The 20,654-nt window shown below is 39.7% G+C and overlaps 2 protein-coding genes across 3 annotated transcripts in view; both read right to left on the bottom strand.

Moving 5' to 3' along the window:
• The window catches only part of LOC121927611 (cytochrome P450 4B1-like), a 44,747-nt gene extending 36,944 nt beyond the window's left edge, over window positions 1–7,803 (bottom strand). Inside the window, exons 1-4 of one of the 2 annotated variants that reach the window (XM_042461396.1) lie at window positions 7,653–7,803; window positions 6,364–6,480; window positions 3,745–3,893; window positions 2,079–2,185 (exon numbers count right to left, since the gene is read on the bottom strand). The gene's annotated coding sequence lies outside the window, so the exon portion shown is untranslated. Of the gene's footprint in view, window positions 1–2,078; window positions 2,201–3,744; window positions 3,894–6,363; window positions 6,481–7,652 lie in introns of those variants that run through there. The other variant, XM_042461397.1, reaches the window with a different exon arrangement.
• A 7,433-nt stretch (window positions 7,804–15,236) lies between these two features.
• LOC121927610 (cytochrome P450 4B1-like) overlaps window positions 15,237–20,654 on the bottom strand; it is a 28,080-nt gene continuing 22,662 nt past the window's right edge. Inside the window, exons 10-12 of the mRNA XM_042461395.1 lie at window positions 19,967–20,031; window positions 18,386–18,468; window positions 15,237–16,524 (exon numbers count right to left, since the gene is read on the bottom strand). Coding sequence (XP_042317329.1) covers window positions 16,356–16,524; window positions 18,386–18,468; window positions 19,967–20,031 — 317 coding nt within the window. The 3' untranslated portion in view covers window positions 15,237–16,355. The remainder of the gene's footprint in view (window positions 16,525–18,385; window positions 18,469–19,966; window positions 20,032–20,654) is intronic.

Here is a 20,654-nt window from a genome sequence, read left to right as displayed (position 1 = left end):
GTCAGTAATGGGCTGGATGAGGGAAAACCGACTCAAGCTGAATCCAGAGAAAACGGAGGTACTTGTGATAGGTTCACCTGGTCCAGGAATGGCGGTGGTTCCACCTGTCCTGAACGGGGTCACGCTTCCTGTGAAGGACTCCGTGCGCAGTCTGGGGGTGCTTCTTGACTCATCGCTTCACTTGACTATTCAGGTGAATGCGACGGTCAAGAACGCCTGTTATCAGCTCCGGCTTATTCGCCAGCTGCGCCCATACCTGGCCCAGAGGGACCTTGAAACTGTGGTACACGCTCTGGTAACCTCGAGATTGGACTTCTGCAACGCACTCTACATGGGGCAACCCTTATACCAAACCCGGAAGCTACAAATGGTACAAAATATGGCAGCCAGGCTGGTCACTGGTACTTCCAGGGCCAGCCATATTACACCGATGTTAAAAGATCTGCATTGGCTGCCTATTCGCTTCCGGGCACAATATAAGGTGTTGGTGATTACCTATAAAGCCCTAAATGGCTTGGGCCCAGGATACCTGAAGGACCGCCTCTCCCCATACATTCCGTCCCGCACCCTCAGAACATCTGGGCAGCAACTACTTAGGGTGCCAGGGGATAGGCTTACCTCCACTACGAGGAAGACATTTTCCATCGCCGCCCCGGCCCTTTGGAACACGCTGCCCACAGAGCTCCGCTCGGCCACCTCCCTGGCCCAATTTAGAAGGGATTTAAAAACCTTCCTTTTCCATGCTGCATTCCCCGACTAAAGTCCTAATAGGCCTCCCTTCCTCTTTACTGGCAAGGAGACTGGCTAACGGGTTTTTTATTCTGTTTTTATTGTATTTGTATTTTTGATGTATGTTCTGTTTATTGCACTGTTTTTATTATGCTGTTAACCGCCCTGATCTCTGGAAGGGCGGTATAAAAAATAAAATTTATTATTATTATTATTATTTGTTTTATTATATTCCGTTACAGTTAGGAGGCATTTATCATATGAACAGTGGAACCTTTTACTTATCAATTCAGGAGCTGTACTAAATTAAATGAGCATTATTCCCAAGTAACACAGGGACTGTTTTTCTGGTGTCTTTGCCAGATCCCTGTCATGGACTGCCCTGGGTCTGATGAGGAATCTGACTCTGAGCTAGAGACACAGACAGATCTGGGGATGCCTGGAGGTTCAAGATGGGACCTTAGGCCAGGGGAACCATCTGTAGTCTCTGAGGACATGTAGGATGCTGGGAACAGAATGGGATTTTACTCTAGTTGGGAACAGCATGGAATACAATATCTATTCCATTCTCTGTAGATTGTATGCCATTGGCAGGTTTTATATTTTTATTGGTTTGGTTATCTCTATGTACAATGCGGTGTACATTTACAGCACTATAGAAATAAACCATAATAAAAATTTTTTAAATCTATGTTTGATAAACTAACTAAAAAAATACAGCATAGCTTGCATAGCTTGCATAGCAAGAATGGTAAATATTTTCCATTTATTATCTATATATATTGCCGTCTGCTTTTTATTCATCTTTCATGTGTTTAATACAGATAGAATAATTAGAAAGAGACAAGAATCCCTTAAGGCTGAGAATAAAGAGGAAGCATCTGGACTTTCTGGATATCCTTATTTTGGCAAAGGTCAGTGTTGTAAACAATCCTGTTAACAGTTCACATGCAGAGAACTGTATAATAGACATGATTGTGTGTATGTAGATGCTGACAACCTGGCATGTGCTCTGAAGGCTTTGGTGCAGTGGGTCCTAACATTTTGCCTTAGTCCTTTGTGCCTAAAAACAATATTTCTTTCAAATATAAGATAAATAAGACAAATATAAGACAAATTTTAAAAAAAAGATATAAACACTATAGATAATAAGAAGGAAAATAGGAGAAGGAGGATGCTAGACAGAGGAGGCAACTGATATCATGAGGAAAATATAATATTAATAACCATCTTTCTCTATTTCCAAATTTTCCTCCTGTATAATTATATCTTGGTGAAATTTGCTTTTGTATAAACCATCGCACTGACAGCATTGTTGCATTATTAGGATGAAATGAGAAATCTGTTACCTCATGAAGAACCTACGTGCCGAAGTGGCCACATTCGTGTTTGCAGGTCATGATACTACAGCCAGTGAGTGGGATTTCTTGGCTGCTGTACTGGATGGCCCAAAATCCTGAACACCAGCAGAGATGCAGGGAAGAAATAAAAGAAGTCTGGTATCAGAACACACAGCAACAACCTAATTGGTTTGAAGACATTAAAATCTCCCTGAAGTCTGCAATGCCAATTTTAACCACCAGGTGTCAGACATTTCCAGGCCAGAAAGGGTAAATCTGAAGCCTAGTCTGGGAAAATTTATTGCTCCACAGAGGCTCTTCTTTGGAAGTTAGTTTGGGCCTCTCCCTTTTTAAGTTCCAAAATTTTGTTCTTTGTTCAAGTGACATTTACAAGAATGAATCTTCATGTTTTATTCAAAAGTACAGCCATGTTAGTCTAGAACATCAATATGCAAAGGGATTCTATAGCACCTCTGAGACTAACTTCATGTTTTAAGAGTAGTAGAATTCAAAGATATAGCCATGTTAGTCTGTAGAATAAGTAGGTAACGTTTTAATAGTTTTTAATGCTTTTATACTATGACTGTTCAATCCTGTTTTAGCATTTGGGAATGGGGGGGTGGATATAAGGATTGTTTTCTTCTTGGATTTCATTGTAACTTTAATGTATTTTATTGTAACCTGCCCGGATTCAGGGCGGGCTAGAAATAAATCATTATTATTATTACCTTTGAGACTAACTGAAAGAAGTTGGCAGCTACTACTTAAGTGGTCTTAAGTAGCAGCAAGTTCATGCTGCTAACTTCTTTCTTTACTTAGTCTCAAAGGTGCTACAAGATCTCTCTTCATGTTTTAAGTTGACTTCGACATTTAGTCATCAGAAATGCAGCTTTTGTTGATTTGATTTTTAATAATTTTAATCACCTTCATTATCTGATGGAGTGCTATTCCAGTAAGTGGAAAGGTGGGTTATAAGTTAGTGTAATAAACAAATAAGAATGTTCAAAGCTACAGATAATAGGATAAAAGGGCTACTAAAAGAACAGGGAAGGGAAGCTGAACAGCCATGAGCTAGTAATCCAGTGAGTCCATTTACATACAGTCTGTCCGCTGTATCGGCATGCTAGCCATCCCTGGACTGGAGTATCTGGAACTGAGACCCTGCCAATACTGCGGTCCTACTGTATTTTATTCAAGATAACACTGAGCCAGAAAGCCTTGGAAGGACACAGATAACATGACCTCATCTCATGCATGAACAAGAAATGTTGTTCCCAGTTTCCCAACTTCCTGCTAAAGAGAGACTGAACAATTGGAATACCGTTCCTTAACAATATATGTCAAAGTGTTTTTGTTGTTTTGTTTTGTTTTTGCCAGTACAATTATTTGAGCAATGGGTTCAGGCAGGCCAAATCTGATCTGGGAACTGCCTTCAGTCACAGACGCCCACTACTGAACCAAGCACAATACTGGAAAATATTCAATTAGATCTGCCACAAGTGCATGCAAGTATAATGTGCCATGCCATGAGTTTTCAAAAACTGTGAAAAACTAGACAAACATGGTTCCCCAAAAGGATAATTGTTTATTAAACAACTACTTGAGTAATGTTCAGGCAAAAAATCTGTGCCAGAATGACAGAGAAACGAAAAGAAAAATCAAAGAGGTATAATACCTGTGTGGAGGTGGGCTAATCTGCAGGCTTTGTGAAACCGACGTCCTTAAGAGCTAAGCCAGTAAATGAAATCATTTTGGTACAGAAGTACAAGTGTTCTCTCGTTGATCAGAAAAGAGAGGAGGAAAATTTTAACATAGGAATTGTCCCTTTGAGAAAATAAGAAGGAAAGGTTAATTCTAAGGAAACTAACTTTTCATTTTTATTTTAATAGCTGCTGCTTTAAAATATATATAATTTCAAATTCATTTTCAATATATTTCTGTTTTGTAAAAAACCAAACAAATGTAGCAGAAGAAAACCAAAAAGTACAATGAGTTATCATTTACATTCAGTGTTTCAATTAGTCAATGTTCTGTTATTTAAAAAACCCAGTGATGGAAAAGTTGTATTTGTATGTATTGCCTAGCCACTTCCTTTTCTTTTTCTTTCTTTGAATGAAGAATGCCCCTTCAGAAAGGTATGGAGAACTGGCAGTTTAAAGCTCCTATATCTTCTATTCACATAGAACATACGAAAAAGCTGTTTGGTATCAGCATTCTTGTTGAGATACAGCAGCTTCTACACTTGTTCTCAGTGCTCTCTTGTCCACTGGGGATATAATGGATTAGACACAAAGAGGTTAGGAACTTGACTGTTCTTTCCTAACTCTTGGCTTCCTTGGTTAGCCACAAATCTCAAATCACCAAGGGGTTTACTACATATGATCTGGTTTTGCCAGGTGTCCTTAAGTGACTATCCTCTATTGCAAAGAGGATAGTAACCCAGACTGAAATCTCTCCATCTTATTTTTCTGGCCTGTGCTGTCTGCTCTCTTCCGCTTCATGAAGGAGGACATGTTGTAACATGTTTGCCTACCATTGTTGTCTCTTCTACATCAGTTTAGAAAGGACCAGGCTGTTTCTATCCTAAGAACTAATTTCATGCATTTCTAGAAAAACTGAGTTTTCCTATAATTGTGTAGTGAGGAAGAAACAGCATGCTGTTTCTATTGCAAAAAGAAGCTGGTTTTATAACGGTTTCCTTATGACTCCAATAGCAAATCCAAATAGTATGTTTAACTCTTTGGGAACTGTCCCTGTCAAGGGAATGATTGAAAAAATGGTCTAGTTCCACAGGTTTCTAAGAGACGAGTTTACCTTTTCAAAGTTAGAGATAAGTGATACACATTTAAAATTATGTCTTTAGAACTCAGTGGGAAACATTTAGCACATTTTTGTTGTAAGGGGTTTCCTAAATGTATGGTGCTCACCTTCCCAAGAAGTGGTGTTTGGGTTCATCAGCTGGAAAATAGGCTTGGGCATAAATCCAACTACTAGTCCCAACTAGAAATGGAACTAAGATGAGTGTTGACTTTCCAAGATGCAAAATCTACTCAGTCTTGCATTCCTTTAGCAGTATCTAACATGTCTTTATGTAAGTAGTGCCAGCAACACAACAATGTCTAGGCCCAACTCAGCCTTAGACAGAGAAAGATTATACAGTGTTGTGCTGTTCTCTCTTACAGCTGTGTTTCCCCATTGTTTACAATGGCTATTCTTGTGATGCCTAGAGGCCCAAAGTGAAAGCTGCACATCTCTTGGAAATATATTTAAATTCTAATTTTTATTCTGGAATTTAAATTTGAATTCCAACATTAAAAGGTCCAGTAGTACACAACATACCAACATAGGTGGAGAAACCTAGGCTGTTTTCAAGTCTTTCTTCCCTGGAGATTGAATTCCATGTGAAGAAATTTTTGACAATATCTGAAAGTGAGTGAACCTGAAATGCCCCATTTCAGGAATAATTTGTGAGTGCCTGAAATACTTGTGTTCTGGTGAGTTTTGAGGTTTTAAATTGCCGAAATGTGGAACTATCTGAACCCAGGAAACTTGAATTAGTATTTTGAAAGCTTTGGTGCATTTTTCCTATACATTTTCTTCCATGTCAATTTGATTGTTGAATTATACTCGCTGGGTGGGAATAGAATGTCAAATAAACTTTGCCACAGTAGCAATAGCACCTTCATTTATATATTGCTTCATATTGCACTAAGCAGTCTATAAGCGGTTCACAACCTAATTGCCCCCCAACAAGCTGGGTACTCATTTTAGCAACCTCAGAAGGATGCAAGGCTGAATCAACCCTGAGCCCCTGGCTGGGATTGAGCTCACCACTTTGTGGTTTGTGGGTGCGTGGCTGTAGTACTGGCATTTAACCACTGCACCACCAGGGACACTAACTGCATACAATGTTACAGTGGCAAAAATAAAACACTTCTATGTCCAGTTACTATTGTCCTGGAAGAAGAACATTCAGGCAAGGACAAAACATGGATGCACATCAGGAGAGTGAATTTCAGTTTGAACGCAACACTCATTTAAAGATTGATCCTGCATTTGACAATGACACAATACTACACCTATGGAAGAACTGCCATAAGTGAAAATATTGTTGCTGGAGTCAATGAAGAGCTCCTAATGACTGCCCCACAAAGAAGAGTGGTAAGTAAAGATCATAAGAACAGTTGTCTCCCAAAGTATTAGTTTGAATAGTCACCCAAATATAAAGCAACCTTGACTTAGCAACATTCAGAAATAATAACCACATTGGAATACAGCAATAAGCTTAACTGACAGATCCATCTGTCAGTTGCTCTGAAAACTGAAGGCTGTCAAGGGTCATCAAGTTGAAATGGTCATATATCTCCACTGATACTTCTCTGTCTTTTGAGACCAACGTCTTCCATTTAGTCTTATAAAACAATAGAAAGTAATGTAAAAAAGCAAATTTATTCATTGCCATATTTCAGATGTCTGGTCTGGCTTGCCAAATTACTGAAAACCAGCACAATCCAATGCACATTTACTCAGAAGTAATTCTCACTGTGAAGTCGAAGGCTTTCATTGCCGGCATCCATAGTTTTTGTGGGTTTTTCGGGCTATGTGGTAATTCTCACTGTATTTAATCAGGCTTACTCCTGAATTACTCCCAAGTGCAGCTCATAAAGAAACAAAGTAGGCCTTCCTTTCTACAAAACGTTTAGTAAGGAAACCAACTCTTCAAGCCAAATCAGCTAATAATGGTAATAGCACCTAGTGTTTCTACTAGATCACAGCATGGCAAAGATATGCAGGGTTATTCAGCAGATACAGGATTCAGAAACTTCCAAACTAAATGGATTCACCACAGTAGTAAGAGCTGCTCTTCTTCCCTTTCTGGCCCAAGAAGAATGTGATCCCATGGACTGCTGAGTCTCATTCAGTCTAAAGCAAAACCACCACTATATTCTTTCTAAACAGGCCCCTTTGCGGAACGGTGGTGGTGAGATTAAAGGTTTATGGAGGAAATTGCTCTAAACCTTACATAAGCAGAGGACTAAATCAATATAGACATATAGAATACTGAGTCAAAAATAATGTTGATCATAGTGCAATGAAGAAGAAGGGATGTCTCAGGAGCTCCTGGATCTTCTAGCAGTCTTTTAAACCATCTGCCCTTAGTCTGGGAGTACATCTACACTGCTGAATTATAGGATTTTGCTACCATTTTCACTTCCACGTCTTCATCCTATGATATCTTGGGATTTGCAATTTGGTGATGTTTACTCCCCTAAACAACACTGGTAGTGCTTTCTGAAAGAGAATTCTAAGTTCCTCATGAAACTAAAAATTCACAGATTTCATAGGACAGAGCTATGGCAGTTAAAGGGCCATCAGTGTGCTCTAACTGTGTAGTGTCAATATACCCTAAGACATCAATAAGTGCTGATGATTTTCAGCTGATTTTCAAATCCCAGATTTTGAATGGGGTGGTACTAATTAGGTTACTGACAGAATCCTGTTAACTGAGACTAACAAACATGCATAAGGAATGCTATACTCTTTCAAATGCATCCTAAGAATGAAGGCAATGGTGTTTCCTACCAGCATCACTTTGACAAACTCAACCACTGGAGCCAAATAAGATTTCAGAATCTCATAATGAAATCCTGGGGTGAGTAGATTCCGATGTCGCTGCCAGAAGAAGTAAACCTTTCCCTATGAAAGGTGGCAATGAGATAAAAAGGCATGAAAAAAGTAGATTAATTATCACAATCAAAAGTATATTATACAGAAAGACCAGGATCACTAACAGTTTATCAGTCTTTAGAGATCTGTGAAGCCAATCCTTGCTTCCTTTTGATGCCTGTGCAATCAGCTGGCCTTGCTGAAGATCCTGTGTTAATTACAACTGGGGACCTGGATCACACAGCACTTGTATTATGTCCACAGCTTGGGAAAGTACTTTTTGGGATTACTACTCCCAGAAAGTCCCAACAGCATTCTATCCCACAATTCTTTCTTCCAGATATGGGAGCATTTGCATTCATAAATTTAGCACCATATTTTATCTCAGTTAATTTTTACAGTAAAAAAATGGATCCTGAGGACACTAAGGCTGCTATTAATAACAAATACATCTGTTAATTGCATTTATGTAGTCAACATCTCATTGGCTGTTATCTGCTGTGCAGCACATGAAAAAGTCCATTCCTCATGCGAACCTATGTCAGAAAGCACCAAACGTCCTCAATTGACTAGGTGTGAAATCACACCCTCTGCCAAGAGAGAAAGAAAAAGAAAGAAAGGCCCTTTACAGACTGGTTCAAAGCACCGGCTTGTGGCTGATTTTAGGGCTCAAGAGAGCAGAGTGTCCATAGACTCTCAAGGCCTACCGCACTGTCCAGGTGCCATTTTGGCACACACATGTTCAGATGACATTCACCCCATGCACCATGTTTACACGGTGTGGCACACAAGAGATGTCACCGCTTTGCTCCAGGGCACTAATGGTGCCTCAGCAGTGGCGGAGAAAGGAACCGCATTTCGCAGCACCTTTTAAATGGCGCATTGTTGCTGCGACATGCGGTTGCCGCAGCAACACTCCATGGGAGAAAGGGGTGGTATCTCACCACCCCTTTCTGCCCATCTGTATCCCCCCAAAGAAAAATGGTGTGTCTCTGCTTGTTTTTTACAGTTGGCCCTCCATATCCACAGATTCAACCTTCCATGGCTTGACATATTTTTTAAAATAAATATGAATTCGAAAAAGGGATACCATTGTATTATGCCATCGTATTTAATGGGATTAGAACATTCATGGATTTTGGTATTCATGGGGGGGGGGTTCCTGGAACCAAACCCCAGTGGATACCAAGGGCTCACTGTAATGCAAGGCAGCCAGCAAGGAAAAACATACTGTATCTTATTGACTCAGGATGTTATCACACATGAGGAATTTCTCTTAATTTCGAATGAAAAGAAAGTGGGGCCAGAACGCATTTACGTGAATTCACTAGTTCAGCGAATTTACGCGAATGTGAATTGCTCTCGAACTGGCTTCCCATTGCCCGAAAATAGCATGCCATTGTCCGAAATTACGTGTGATCATCTCTCACGCAATAACGTGAAACCCCATGATTGCGCTCGGACTAACTTCCCATTGCCCGAATTTGCATGTGGTAGTCTATCACACAATAACGTTAAACCCCATGATTGCATTTGGATTGCCATTGGATTATACTTCCAATTTCCCTTGTCTGATAACGTCCTCCGTCTCAGGCTCTTAACCTGAAAGATTTTGGTGAGGGGCCTAAGGAAACAACCAGATTCAACTAAACATATAAGCAGATATAAAACATTAAAAAAAAACCTTTTTCTTGGCTATTAGAAAAATTATATCAATTATAATAATAATAAAAACCAAAGGCCAGATGTGTTTCAACTGACGTCTTCTTCAGTGGCCTGCCAATGTTAAAAAGATAAAATATACAGCAACTCTTTAGCACACAATGTGACTGTACTGAATTCAAAAGCTGCAATGATCTTAACCTGCTCTCAGAGTGTCTTATATAACCAGCTGTGCTGGTAATGAGCATAATCCTGCTAAGACTCAAGGATAGATCCTGGGGGGAAAAACATAGGGTATGAAAATGACAATAAGAAAATCACCAACAAACATAAGACCAACGGGGAATCAATTTCCAACAAAGAGTTCAATTGAGTTCCAGTATTAATGGTTATGTATCGAATATCACATCTGAGTACTAAATTTAAAAGGAAATACTTCTCCTAAGGAGAAAGGGGTTTTTTCCTCTACCCTTTCTGTTGTTTTATTGGCTTTTCTCCAGGGTTTAGTTTCTCTGGTATTGAATTTTAGACATTTTATCTCATATATATATATATATATATATATATATATATATATATATATATATATTCACCCTTAGCATTTATAGATTTTTCAGTGGGGGTATTTATACCCTTTAAGATACTATATTGTTTTTTTGCTCCAGGGTGCTGTTATTTCCTACTAGTGATGAGACCTCACCCCATCATGCAGCACTTGGCTCTCAAACTCCAAACCTACGTAAAACCTATTACAGATTCTATTCATAACAAAATCACAGATATATTCAGGTTGAGTATCCCTTATCTGGAAATGCAAAATCCACAATACTCAAAAATCCAAAACTTTTTGAGCTATGTATCTGTACTGTATTTGTGAGGCTGGAGAGAGACGCAGCTGGAGAAAGATACAAGGATCTTTGAGATGGTGGGAAGTGTGGATTCATACCAAGCACTACACTTGGAATCCTGCCATTTCACATCCTCATCTCTCCAGTCTCATTATGTATATGCAGATCAGGTATTCCAAGATCCTCCCCCCAACACGGAGCACTTCTGCTCCCAAACATTTTGGATAAGGGACACTTGACCTGTAATATCATGAAACCAACAGCAACATTCAAGAAAAACATCACCAGACACAGGGACGTAGCCGGGGGGGGGGGGTTTCTGGGGGTCTGGACCCCCCCCTTCCATTAGAAAAATGAATGGTGTGTGCTGCTGCGCCGCCGCACCGAAGCCCCATTATAATGGTGGCACTTAGTCTGGACCCCCCCCCCCCTTCCTAAAATCCTAGCTACGTCCCTGCCAGACATCACCATAACATAATCATCTTACATGAAATAAACACACATATACTTTTAAACTGTTTTTTTAGCTAGTTGCTTTTAATTGTCTTTTAAATTCTTAATTCTAAATTCTTTAAATGTTTTTATTTGTGAGCTGCCTTTGGAACCTTTGTGGGAGAAAGGCAGCACAGAAATGAAATAATAAATACATTGATAAATAAAAACATTAAAACCAGAACTAGATTTAAGATTTAAGTATGGTGCCTTTCCACAAAGATCTTACTTAATGGAACATGAAGGAACATGAAAATACATACCAATCCATGGAATCAAGCCATTGTAAAATATAAGACTTTTAGGATCTGTGTAATGGAGCAATAAAACATATAAAAACAGTGTCAGGCTAACAAAATGCAAGGTTACTCCATTTCAGATTTCTGTTAACAATCATTGCTTTTAAGTTATATTTAATAGATGGGTCTGCATAAGGGTAGGATATGAAAATATAGTTTAAGCAAATAAACAATTAATATATAACCAGTTTCTGTAAGAATAATTGCCACAGATAAAAATAGATAATAGATATTAATTATACATTTTTAACATTTATTAGGAAACTGTTGGACCCCTATTTAAAAAGTACCTTGTTTTAATGATGATACTAACATACATGACATTAAATGGCATTTACTGTATATTCCTTTCAGTGATATAGTGAAGAAGGCCATGGTGTAACAATCAGAAAAAAAAATGTTATCAATATTGTCGAGGCTGTAAAAAAAAATCTTAAAGTTTTATTATGTCACCTAAATGTTAACCAAAATATTGTTATGAAACCATGTTGCTGTTTTCTCTGTACGCTTTACAGTTCTCAGGGCTAGTGTGCATCATAGCTATTTTGACAATACACTGAAAAGAAATTTCCACATCATGTGCATTCCATGCCAGTGCTGTAACTACCACAGAATAGTTTAATATAAACAGAGTTTTTGACTTTTACATTGTTTGAATATTTTCATTGGCAGATAACACATATATGCAGACTTTTCATTCTCTGGTCACAAAATATATTTTAAACTTTTTTAAATGTCATATTGGCCATCCTGGGAAATATTTGAACCCCTGGATCAGTTTCTGCCTTGCCTGAAACAGCTGGGTGGCTTTCAGAGCCACACAGGTCAAGATCAGAGCAGCAGCAGCCATCTGGAAAAGCTGGGAGAGGCTCCTTGGTGATGTCCAGGAGGATCCCCCTCCCCCAAGGCATCCATTACACTCTCCATCCCTCTTCCCCTCCTTGTTTTGTTTTGCAAGTCTAGAATATGGCTGGTGGCTGAGGAATCCTGCTTGAAAGCTCTGTATTTACAGTCATCCCTCTATATTTGCGGATTTGATTATTCACAGATTTGATTAATATGTTCTCTCTTGGAATATCTAGGTCCTCCAGTGCAACTCTGTGGTTAACTTTAACTAAAAGTTGCCCTGAAAGACCTAGAGATTCCTAGAGAGAATACTCTGCTAGGCATTTGTAGCTCCTCCAGCACAACTCTATGCTCAATGTCTGTCAGATGTTGACCACAGAGTTGCACTGGAGGACCTATAGATGCCTAGAAAGGTGTCCTCTCAGGTAAAAACATGGTGTTTTTGTTATTTGCGGTTTTTCCATATTCACGGGGGTCTTGTGCCCCTAACCCTAGCGAATGTGGAGGGACATGTGTAATGCCAAAGCATTCCAGCAAAGGTGGAGCTGAACAGCAGGTACAAGCAGTTGAGCAAAAACTCCACCCACAACCTCTTATTTCACTTGGCACCACCAGACCCACAGCTGAGCTACAGAATCACAGGACCACTGTAGTTGCCCTGTATCTAAGCTACAAAATCCTGGGATTTCTTGCCCTGTCCCTCCCCCTTTAAATTAATTGCTCCTTCGAAGGGCAACTATGAAGGAACTAGACAAGATCCTCAAGCGCAAAAAATTACCACTGAATACAGCCGGCCCTCCTTATCCATGTATTTTGTTATCTATGGATTCAAGCAGCCACTGCTTGAAAATATTCAGAAAAAGTATCAGTTCTAAAGAGCAAACTTTGATTTTCCATTTTGTATAAGGGACACCATTGTGCTCTGCCATTATATTTAATGGGACTTGAGCATTCATGGATTTTGTTATCCACGGGAGAGCCTGGAACCAAGCCCCAGCAGATAACAAAGTCTCACTGCACTAAAGTTATGATTGTCAATTCCACCGTATTTCCAGTTTCTACATGCGTTTGTGAAAGCTGGACAGTGAAGAAAGCAGACAAGAAGAAAATCAACTGATTTGAAAAGTGTGCTGGAAAAGAGTTATACAAAAGCCCTCCTCTTTAATTGTCTTCTGTCTAGTTGGAAGTTTTGCTTTGCTTTGTTTTGTTTGCATCATTGGCATTAAGAAGGTGGTGAAGGAGAGATGGTGAAGGAGAGATTTTCAGGGCTGGGTTGCAGTAGAGTGTTTGCAGTAAATAATAATAATAACTAAAAAAAAATACACTCATCCCTTCACATTTGCTGAAGTTAGGGGCACAGGACCCCTGTGAATGGAAAAAACGCAAATTACAAAAACACTATGTTTTTACCTGAGAGAACACTTCTCTAGGTCCTCCAGTGCAACTCTGTGGTTAACATCTGCCAGACATTGACCACCATAGAATTGCGCTGGAGGAGCTACATGTTAATGTATAGAGTTGATGAAAATGTTCAGATGTGACAAAATGGAAATTGTCATTTACTTTGCAGAAGCCTGGAATTGGCTACAGCTGGGACTCAAAGCAGCAGGTGATGTCCAAGGTCACAGTGTGTGCCAAAGAGCATGTAGCTGTATGTGTCATCTTTGCAAGGGGGAAAGTATTCCAAGATGCACAGGAACTTGTACAGGAAGGGGCTGGGCAAGGTGGCTGCATGACAAATGTGTATATAAGTCCAGATGTCCAATTGTACAGTTTGTTGGGGTTTGTAGTTGGTGGATGGTGTTAGTATTGTTCTCATGTGTGTCTTTGCAACAAATAAAACAAAGTGCCTCTTTGGAGATAAGCCAGGCTTCGGTGTGCTTTCATCCTGTAGCTGTTTTCCGGGCATGCTCCAGCAGCTTGCCAGTTGTTTATCTTCACACAAGCTTCCAAGTTTACTCTGAGCGCTCACGCTTGCATCAACACTACACATGCTTAGTGGAGTGTTGCTAGGAATCTCTAGGTCCTTCAGTATGACCTTTGGCTAAAGTTGACCATAGAGTTGCACTGGAGGACCTAGATATCCCTAAAGATAACATATTAATAAAATCCATGATTAATCAAATCCGCAAAAGACAAAGCCGCAAATGTGGAGGGACAAGTGTACATTAAAGTTTGACTTGGGAAAGAATGGGATTCAACTTTAGCTGATCCTACTGTAGCTGTGTGGGCTCCCCTGCAATAAGCAAAGTACGTTGCTGCCTCCAGAAAAATTACTTAGCATCTGTGAAGAGCAAAACAGAAAGGAAAAGGAAAAGGAAATTAGCCTGCCTCACCACCTATCCTGACATATTGAAAAAGCATAAATCTATAATTTTCACCACCAAAATGGAACTCATAAGAAAAGGGGAGGCTAAAGAGGGGCAGAGGCAGATAATCCCTGGATACATTTTGGAAGAAGATTTCAAGTGGTCTGCAGAAGACTCAAAATGTATTTGTTTATTTATGCAAGGTTTACCTGAGCTGGTTGTTTCATTTCACACGTGCATAATGTTAGTTTTCAATGAAGGGTTTGCTGAAACATTAACTGCTCTTCTTTTTTATGGCATACGAACCTATCTCTATTCTGACCATGTTACATCTACCTCTGGTACCAAAGTTTATGTTAAAGAAGTATAGCCCAGGAACACATCTACTGTATTAACTGAGGTATAACTAGTTTTTATGACACATTCAAGCTCTGTGACAGATAAATCGGAATACCTCATTAAATGACAAACCGTAGGATTCCATAGCATGGAACTGTGGTAGTTAAAGTGCAATTATATAGTGCAAAAGAGTCTCATTTATTGGCAACTTGGTTGTAAGCAACTGTGAAACAGAAAAAAAGTACAGTGTTGAAGCATTTTAATAAGAGTAGTAGAGACCCAGCGTGGTGTGGTGGTTGGTGGGTTCAATTATGATGCTAGAGACCAGGCTTTGGTTCTGCGCTCACCATGAAACCCAGTGGATGACCTTGGACATATGACATGCTGTCAGCCTCAGGGGAAGGCAATGGCCAACCACCCCTGGACAAATCTTGCCAAGAAAACCCCATGATAGGTTGAAGGTAAACAGCAACAATGAAGACTAATTCAGAAGAAAGAAGATTTCACAGCAGCCTGATAGAATGCCATAAAACTATAATAAGCAGAACATCAGACAATACCCAATTTATCATATTAATTTCTATCACACCATTCTTTCTCAGGGGAAATATTTAAGGGAGGGGTAGTCTGAAGGCCAATCAATGTTCATGCATATTATAGCAACTGTACACTTACACTATTCACAAACTAATGCATTTAAACATATTTATTTTTAATTTGAGAAATTTATTTCCAGTTGTTCAGCATACAACAATATACTAAAAGCAACAGCAAAATCACCTAGCAAAATTGTCTCAGTCATTAGTCAAAATTGTCTCAGTCATTAGTCAAACTGGAGACTCCATCAAGAAAACAGAAGGCAGCTATGAAAAAATACTTAAGATCTTCAAATGTAAAGAAATATCATTAAATACAAAAGTCAGAATCATACATGCCATACTATTTCTGATTTCTTTGTACGGTTGTGAAAGCTGTCCAGTGAAGAAAGCTGACAGGAGACGATTAACTCATTTGAAATGTGGTACAGGAAGAGAGTTCAGTGGATACTATCTACTGTCAAAAAACAAATAAATGGGTCCTAGAATAAATCAAGTGTGAACCCTTGCTATAAGCCAAAATGACTACATTGAGGCTGCCATTCTTTGGACATACAATGAGACTGACTAAAATAACACACTGGAGAAAACAATTCAGTAAAATGGACAGCAGTAGGAAAGAAGACCACACTACAAATAGCGAGCCAGTGTGGTGTAGTGGTTTGAGTTTTGGACTAGGATGCTGGAGATCAGGGTTTAATTCCCTGCTTGGCCATGGAAACCCACTGGGTAACCGTGAGCAAACCACACATGCTCAGTCCCTGAAAACCCAGTGATAAGCTTACTCTTGCCATGACTTGGAAACATCTTAAAGGCACACAGCAACAAATATTACAAGTGACTTGGGCAAGACAGGGAATCCATGGCCCTGGCTTTGTAAGACTTGAGCAGGTAGGTTGATACCGGGGAATCATCGCGGTCTCTTGTTCAAAGGTCACCATTAGTCAAAGTTAACTGGTGGTAAACAACAACAACAACAAATTATTGCAATACAAAATATCGCAATAGTATTACTGGAATCAAATATGGGGAAAATACATTTGGAAGTAACTGTGGTCTTTAATCAGTCGATGTATGCCTATAATGGTAAGAATTCTGTCCCATAATTACCAAGATGTGAACAATTCTATGCAAAGACCAAAAGTACGTTTGGTAGTATTAAAATTTAAAGTGCTACCAATATTTATTTGGGAGTACAAAAGCACTACTGTTGGAGTGATATCAAAACTCAGTTAATAACTTTCAGTTTCAGATGTATCCCGTTCTTGGATCGGGTGACAATCTGTGGTATGGGAATGGGAGGGTTGGAATGATCAGGCAAAAGTTCGAACTGCAGGAGTGTCAAGGCGAGAGCAACTTTCATCTCATTCATGGCAAACTGTTGTCCAATGCAGTTCCTGAGTAGAATTAAAAGTAAGAAAAGAAATATGGCATTTTGAGCAAAAGCAGAGTCCAGAGATTTTCACATAAGTTACTTTTCTATTGTTGCTCTAGTGGGCTTTGGGTGTCCTCTGGGGATTGGTTCTAGGAACCCCATAGATAACAAAATATGTGGATGCTCAAGTCCCATTATATACAATGGCACAGTAAAATGGTGTCCCTTATATCAAAAGGCAAAATTAAGGTTTCTTTTTGGATTTTTTTGGGGGGGGGGGTGGAGAGAGGGATATTATCAAACTATAGAGGGTTGAATTTTTGGCTACAGAATCCATGGATACAGAGGATCAACTGTATTTTTGTTTTCTTTTGGCTGCCAACTGAAAATCTTATTATTTTCTCAGTCCTTTTGAGGGCTCACTATGTTTGCAAATGCAATTTTAGGCTGCATCAATAAAAGTATAGTGTCTAGATCAAGAGAAGTAATAGTGCCACTGTATTCTGCTTTGGTCAGGCCCCACCTAGAATATTGTGTCCAGTTCTGGGCACCACAATTCAGAAAAGACATTGAGAAACTGGAGCGTGTCCAAAGGAGGGCGACAAAAATCGTGAAGGGTCTGGAAACTATGCCCTATGAGGAACGACTTAGGGAGCTGGGGATGTTTAGCCTGGAGAAGAGAAGGTTAAGAGGCGATATGATAGCCCTGTTTAAATATTTGAAAGGATGTCATGTTGAAGAGGGAGCAAGCTTGTTTTCTGCTGCTCCAGAGAACAGGACCCGGAACAATGGATGCAAGCTACAGGAAAAGAGATTCCACCTGAACATTAGGAGGAACTTCCTGACAGTAAGGGCTGTTCGACAGTGGAATGCACTCCCTCGGAGGGTGATAGAGTCTCCTTCCTTGGAGGTCTTTAAACAGAGGCTGGATGGCCATCTCTCAGGGATGCTTTGATTTGGATTTCCTGCATGGCAGGGGGTTGGACTGGATGGCCCTAGTGGTCTCTTCCAACTCTACGATTCTATGATTCTATGATTTGCGCCAGTTTCAAGAATTGGTGCAGGAAGCATAGCCCGGCTTCCCCACCATGACTCCCTCCATCCTCCTGGCCATACTGGGGGCTGAGGAGAGGCCAGGATAGAAGGAGAGAGGCAGGCTTGGAGGATGGAGCAGGCTATGGAAGTATGGCCAGGATGCCAGGGAAGCCACTGCCAGTGGGAACCAGGACGGATTCGAATCCAATTTGAATCCGCCAGGTTCCACTTGGGCTGAATCAATTTATTTCCAAAAAACATCCCATTTTACCCACGCCTTTTTGATGTAAAATGGGTAAAAAACATGCCCCCTTCTCCGAATCATTTCAGCAGTTCAAATTAAGTGGAAACCATGGTTATTTAAACCAGATCATTTTGAATCACGATCCGGTTTAAACCATAGTGAGAATGAGGCCTACATTTTAATATTTTTAAAGTATTATTTTAGTACTTTCACTACATTAATGTGAAAGCAGATGGTGATAAACAATATAATAATGCACTTGGAGAGAGAATACAGTTGTCCCTCCATTTTTGGGGACTTGGAGTCCACGTCCCTTGCCCATTTGCAGGCGGCAAACAGAGGGGGACAAAATGTGATGCATGCAACCTTTCAAGCCAATGGGGCTTGAATATAGGCAATTTTTTGTTTTTGCGGGTGGGGGGGTGACTGTATATTAATCCTCAGATGTGGATCCAAGTGTTTACAAAGTACTAGAAATATTTACATATCTAAAACTGATTCAGGCCTACCTGCAGTTATTGTTCAACATAGTTATGCCTCTCATGGGAAATAAATGTCTTTTAAAGAAGAAAGTTTAAAACAATATAGATTTTTAAAAATTTACCTCGACCCAGCAGCAAAAGGAAGAAAGGCAAAGGGATGGCGACGCTGTGAATTTTCTGGGGTGAATCTTAGAGGATCAAAGACCTTTAACAGAAAATGAATATCTGAATTAGCCAAGGCGGTCATCAAGACACATAGACAAAAAGAACCTTGCCAAAAATTACTATGCGACTATTATTCCATATACATGTACCAAATTATAAATCCCACTGAACTCAATGGGTCTTAACTCTGAGTAGGCATGCATGGGATTACAGTATTAGCAATCACTTTCCCCAGCAGGTTTAAACAACGGAGCTGTGCTGCATATCCTATCTTCCTGTCAAGGAAGACAGAAAACAGACAGCATAACCTGGAAGAAAAATCCTTAACATTCATAAATGTTTAGGCCAATGTAGACTTGACAATAACTGGATGGATTGAATTAACACAGTTAGTGTTTAGAATATAAGTAGCAAACAAGTCAGACTGTGGAGGGAGAGAGAGAGCTTAACCAACACCTTTGTATGTGTACATGTGAGTATGTGTATACGCTCATATGCATGCTCATTAAACCATACAGGGAAGCCATACCAGAAGGGCTTTGAACCATAGTCCTGGCACAGGACTTCTTTCCATACTTATTCTCTAAATCATTGCCTGAACTTGGTACTAGGCATGAGCAGAGGACAGTTCTGGTGGCATGTGGTTTTGTATCTGGACTGTGATGCCTGGGGAATCACTAAATTTCTCATCCCACTTCATATTAGGGCCCCATACACCTTGTTTTGACATAAAAAAACTGCTTAAAATGGATTGATATGTCCAGTTATGTCTAACTCTCCAACTATACTGATTTATCAGGGATAGTCCTGACTAATCCCACTTTTTCAGGTGCTTTAAACTGTCCCAGTTTGTCTCTCCTACTCTCACTTTCTCCCTTTATCTTCACTTTACTTCAGTTGCTGTAAACTGAATTCAAAATGCAAAAGCAAATTGCACTCAATTCAGCAGAGGGGACAAAAGCAAACTGCTATAGCCTCACCTAGCTAGTCTTTTCTTCATTAATAACATTTGCCATCTTGGCCACACCCTGCTGTTCTTTGGCCACATACAATAACCTTCGTGGCTATTTTACAATGCATTCCTTTTCCCTTCCTGAGTATTCTTTTTCTGGCTAAAATAAGGCGAATCACCTCTCTAAGAGCCTTTTGTATACACTATTCTCCTCTGCATTATTTAATATTAAAACAACAACATGTAGGGTTTTTTAAAACCAAAGTGGATCATCAGCTCCTTCTGATTTTATTTTTTGACAGAGAATTAATCCCAGAACCCAATGAGGTTGACCACCCCTGCCCTGTCTCATCACTAAATGGATCTGGCTACAGCTATGGAACCCACTGGGTGACCTTGGATAAGTCACATACTCTCAGCCTCAGGGAAAGGCAATGGCAAACCTCCTCCTCTGAACAAATATTGCCGAGAAAGCCCCATGATAGGTTCAAAAGTTGGAAATGACTTGAAGGCACATAGCAAAAGCAAACTCCTGTCTCACTAGAAAGGCCTTACTTTCTTAGATTTTTTATCTTCTTATTATTACCTCAGGATTCTCCCAGATCTCAGGATTTCTGTGAAGGTTATAAATACCCAGCAAAGCTAGAAACCCTGTGAAGCAAAGAGAAAAAAATTCACTTTAAAGCATTTTATTGTTTACTGCGCAGAAATTTTATTTAATGAGTATTAATAAATATATGTTGCAAAACTGCATGACCTACCAAAATATATAATAACAAATTATTATTATTATTATTATTATTATTATATACAATTTGTATTGCTTTTAATCATAGCCTGCATTCCTCTGAGTATTCAGTGGAGTTCTCCTAGCCTAGAATTGGTCTATTATTAGGACAGCATCAGAAGCTGTAATAAAAGTCATTAAATTAAATTAATAATTGATTGTTTACCACTGGGACAGCAAGAGGTGTCTGTGGGATTACTTAGTTTGGGGATGAGCAGGGTGCCATATTGCTTCAGACACCACAGTGTTTTGGGCCAGTGCTCCCTTGAATTGCCAGAAAAGGTCCATCGAAACACTAGCAGGCACCACATTTGGCCCACGGCTCTGATGCAACTACCTTGGGATCATTAAGACCACTTTCAACCCAGACAATTAATTGGGATGCAGGTATTCAAGCACCACATGCACATTTCAGTTTCTATCTTTCCAATTTAAATCTATGAAAGGCTGCTGCTTGCATGCATGCCTGCGAAAATAAGATGGTGAG

The sequence above is a fragment of the Sceloporus undulatus genome, chromosome 4 (genome assembly GCF_019175285.1).
Source record: "Sceloporus undulatus isolate JIND9_A2432 ecotype Alabama chromosome 4, SceUnd_v1.1, whole genome shotgun sequence".
Taxonomy (NCBI): Eukaryota; Metazoa; Chordata; class Lepidosauria; order Squamata; family Phrynosomatidae; genus Sceloporus; species Sceloporus undulatus.
This window is presented reverse-complemented; position numbering and strand designations above follow the sequence as displayed.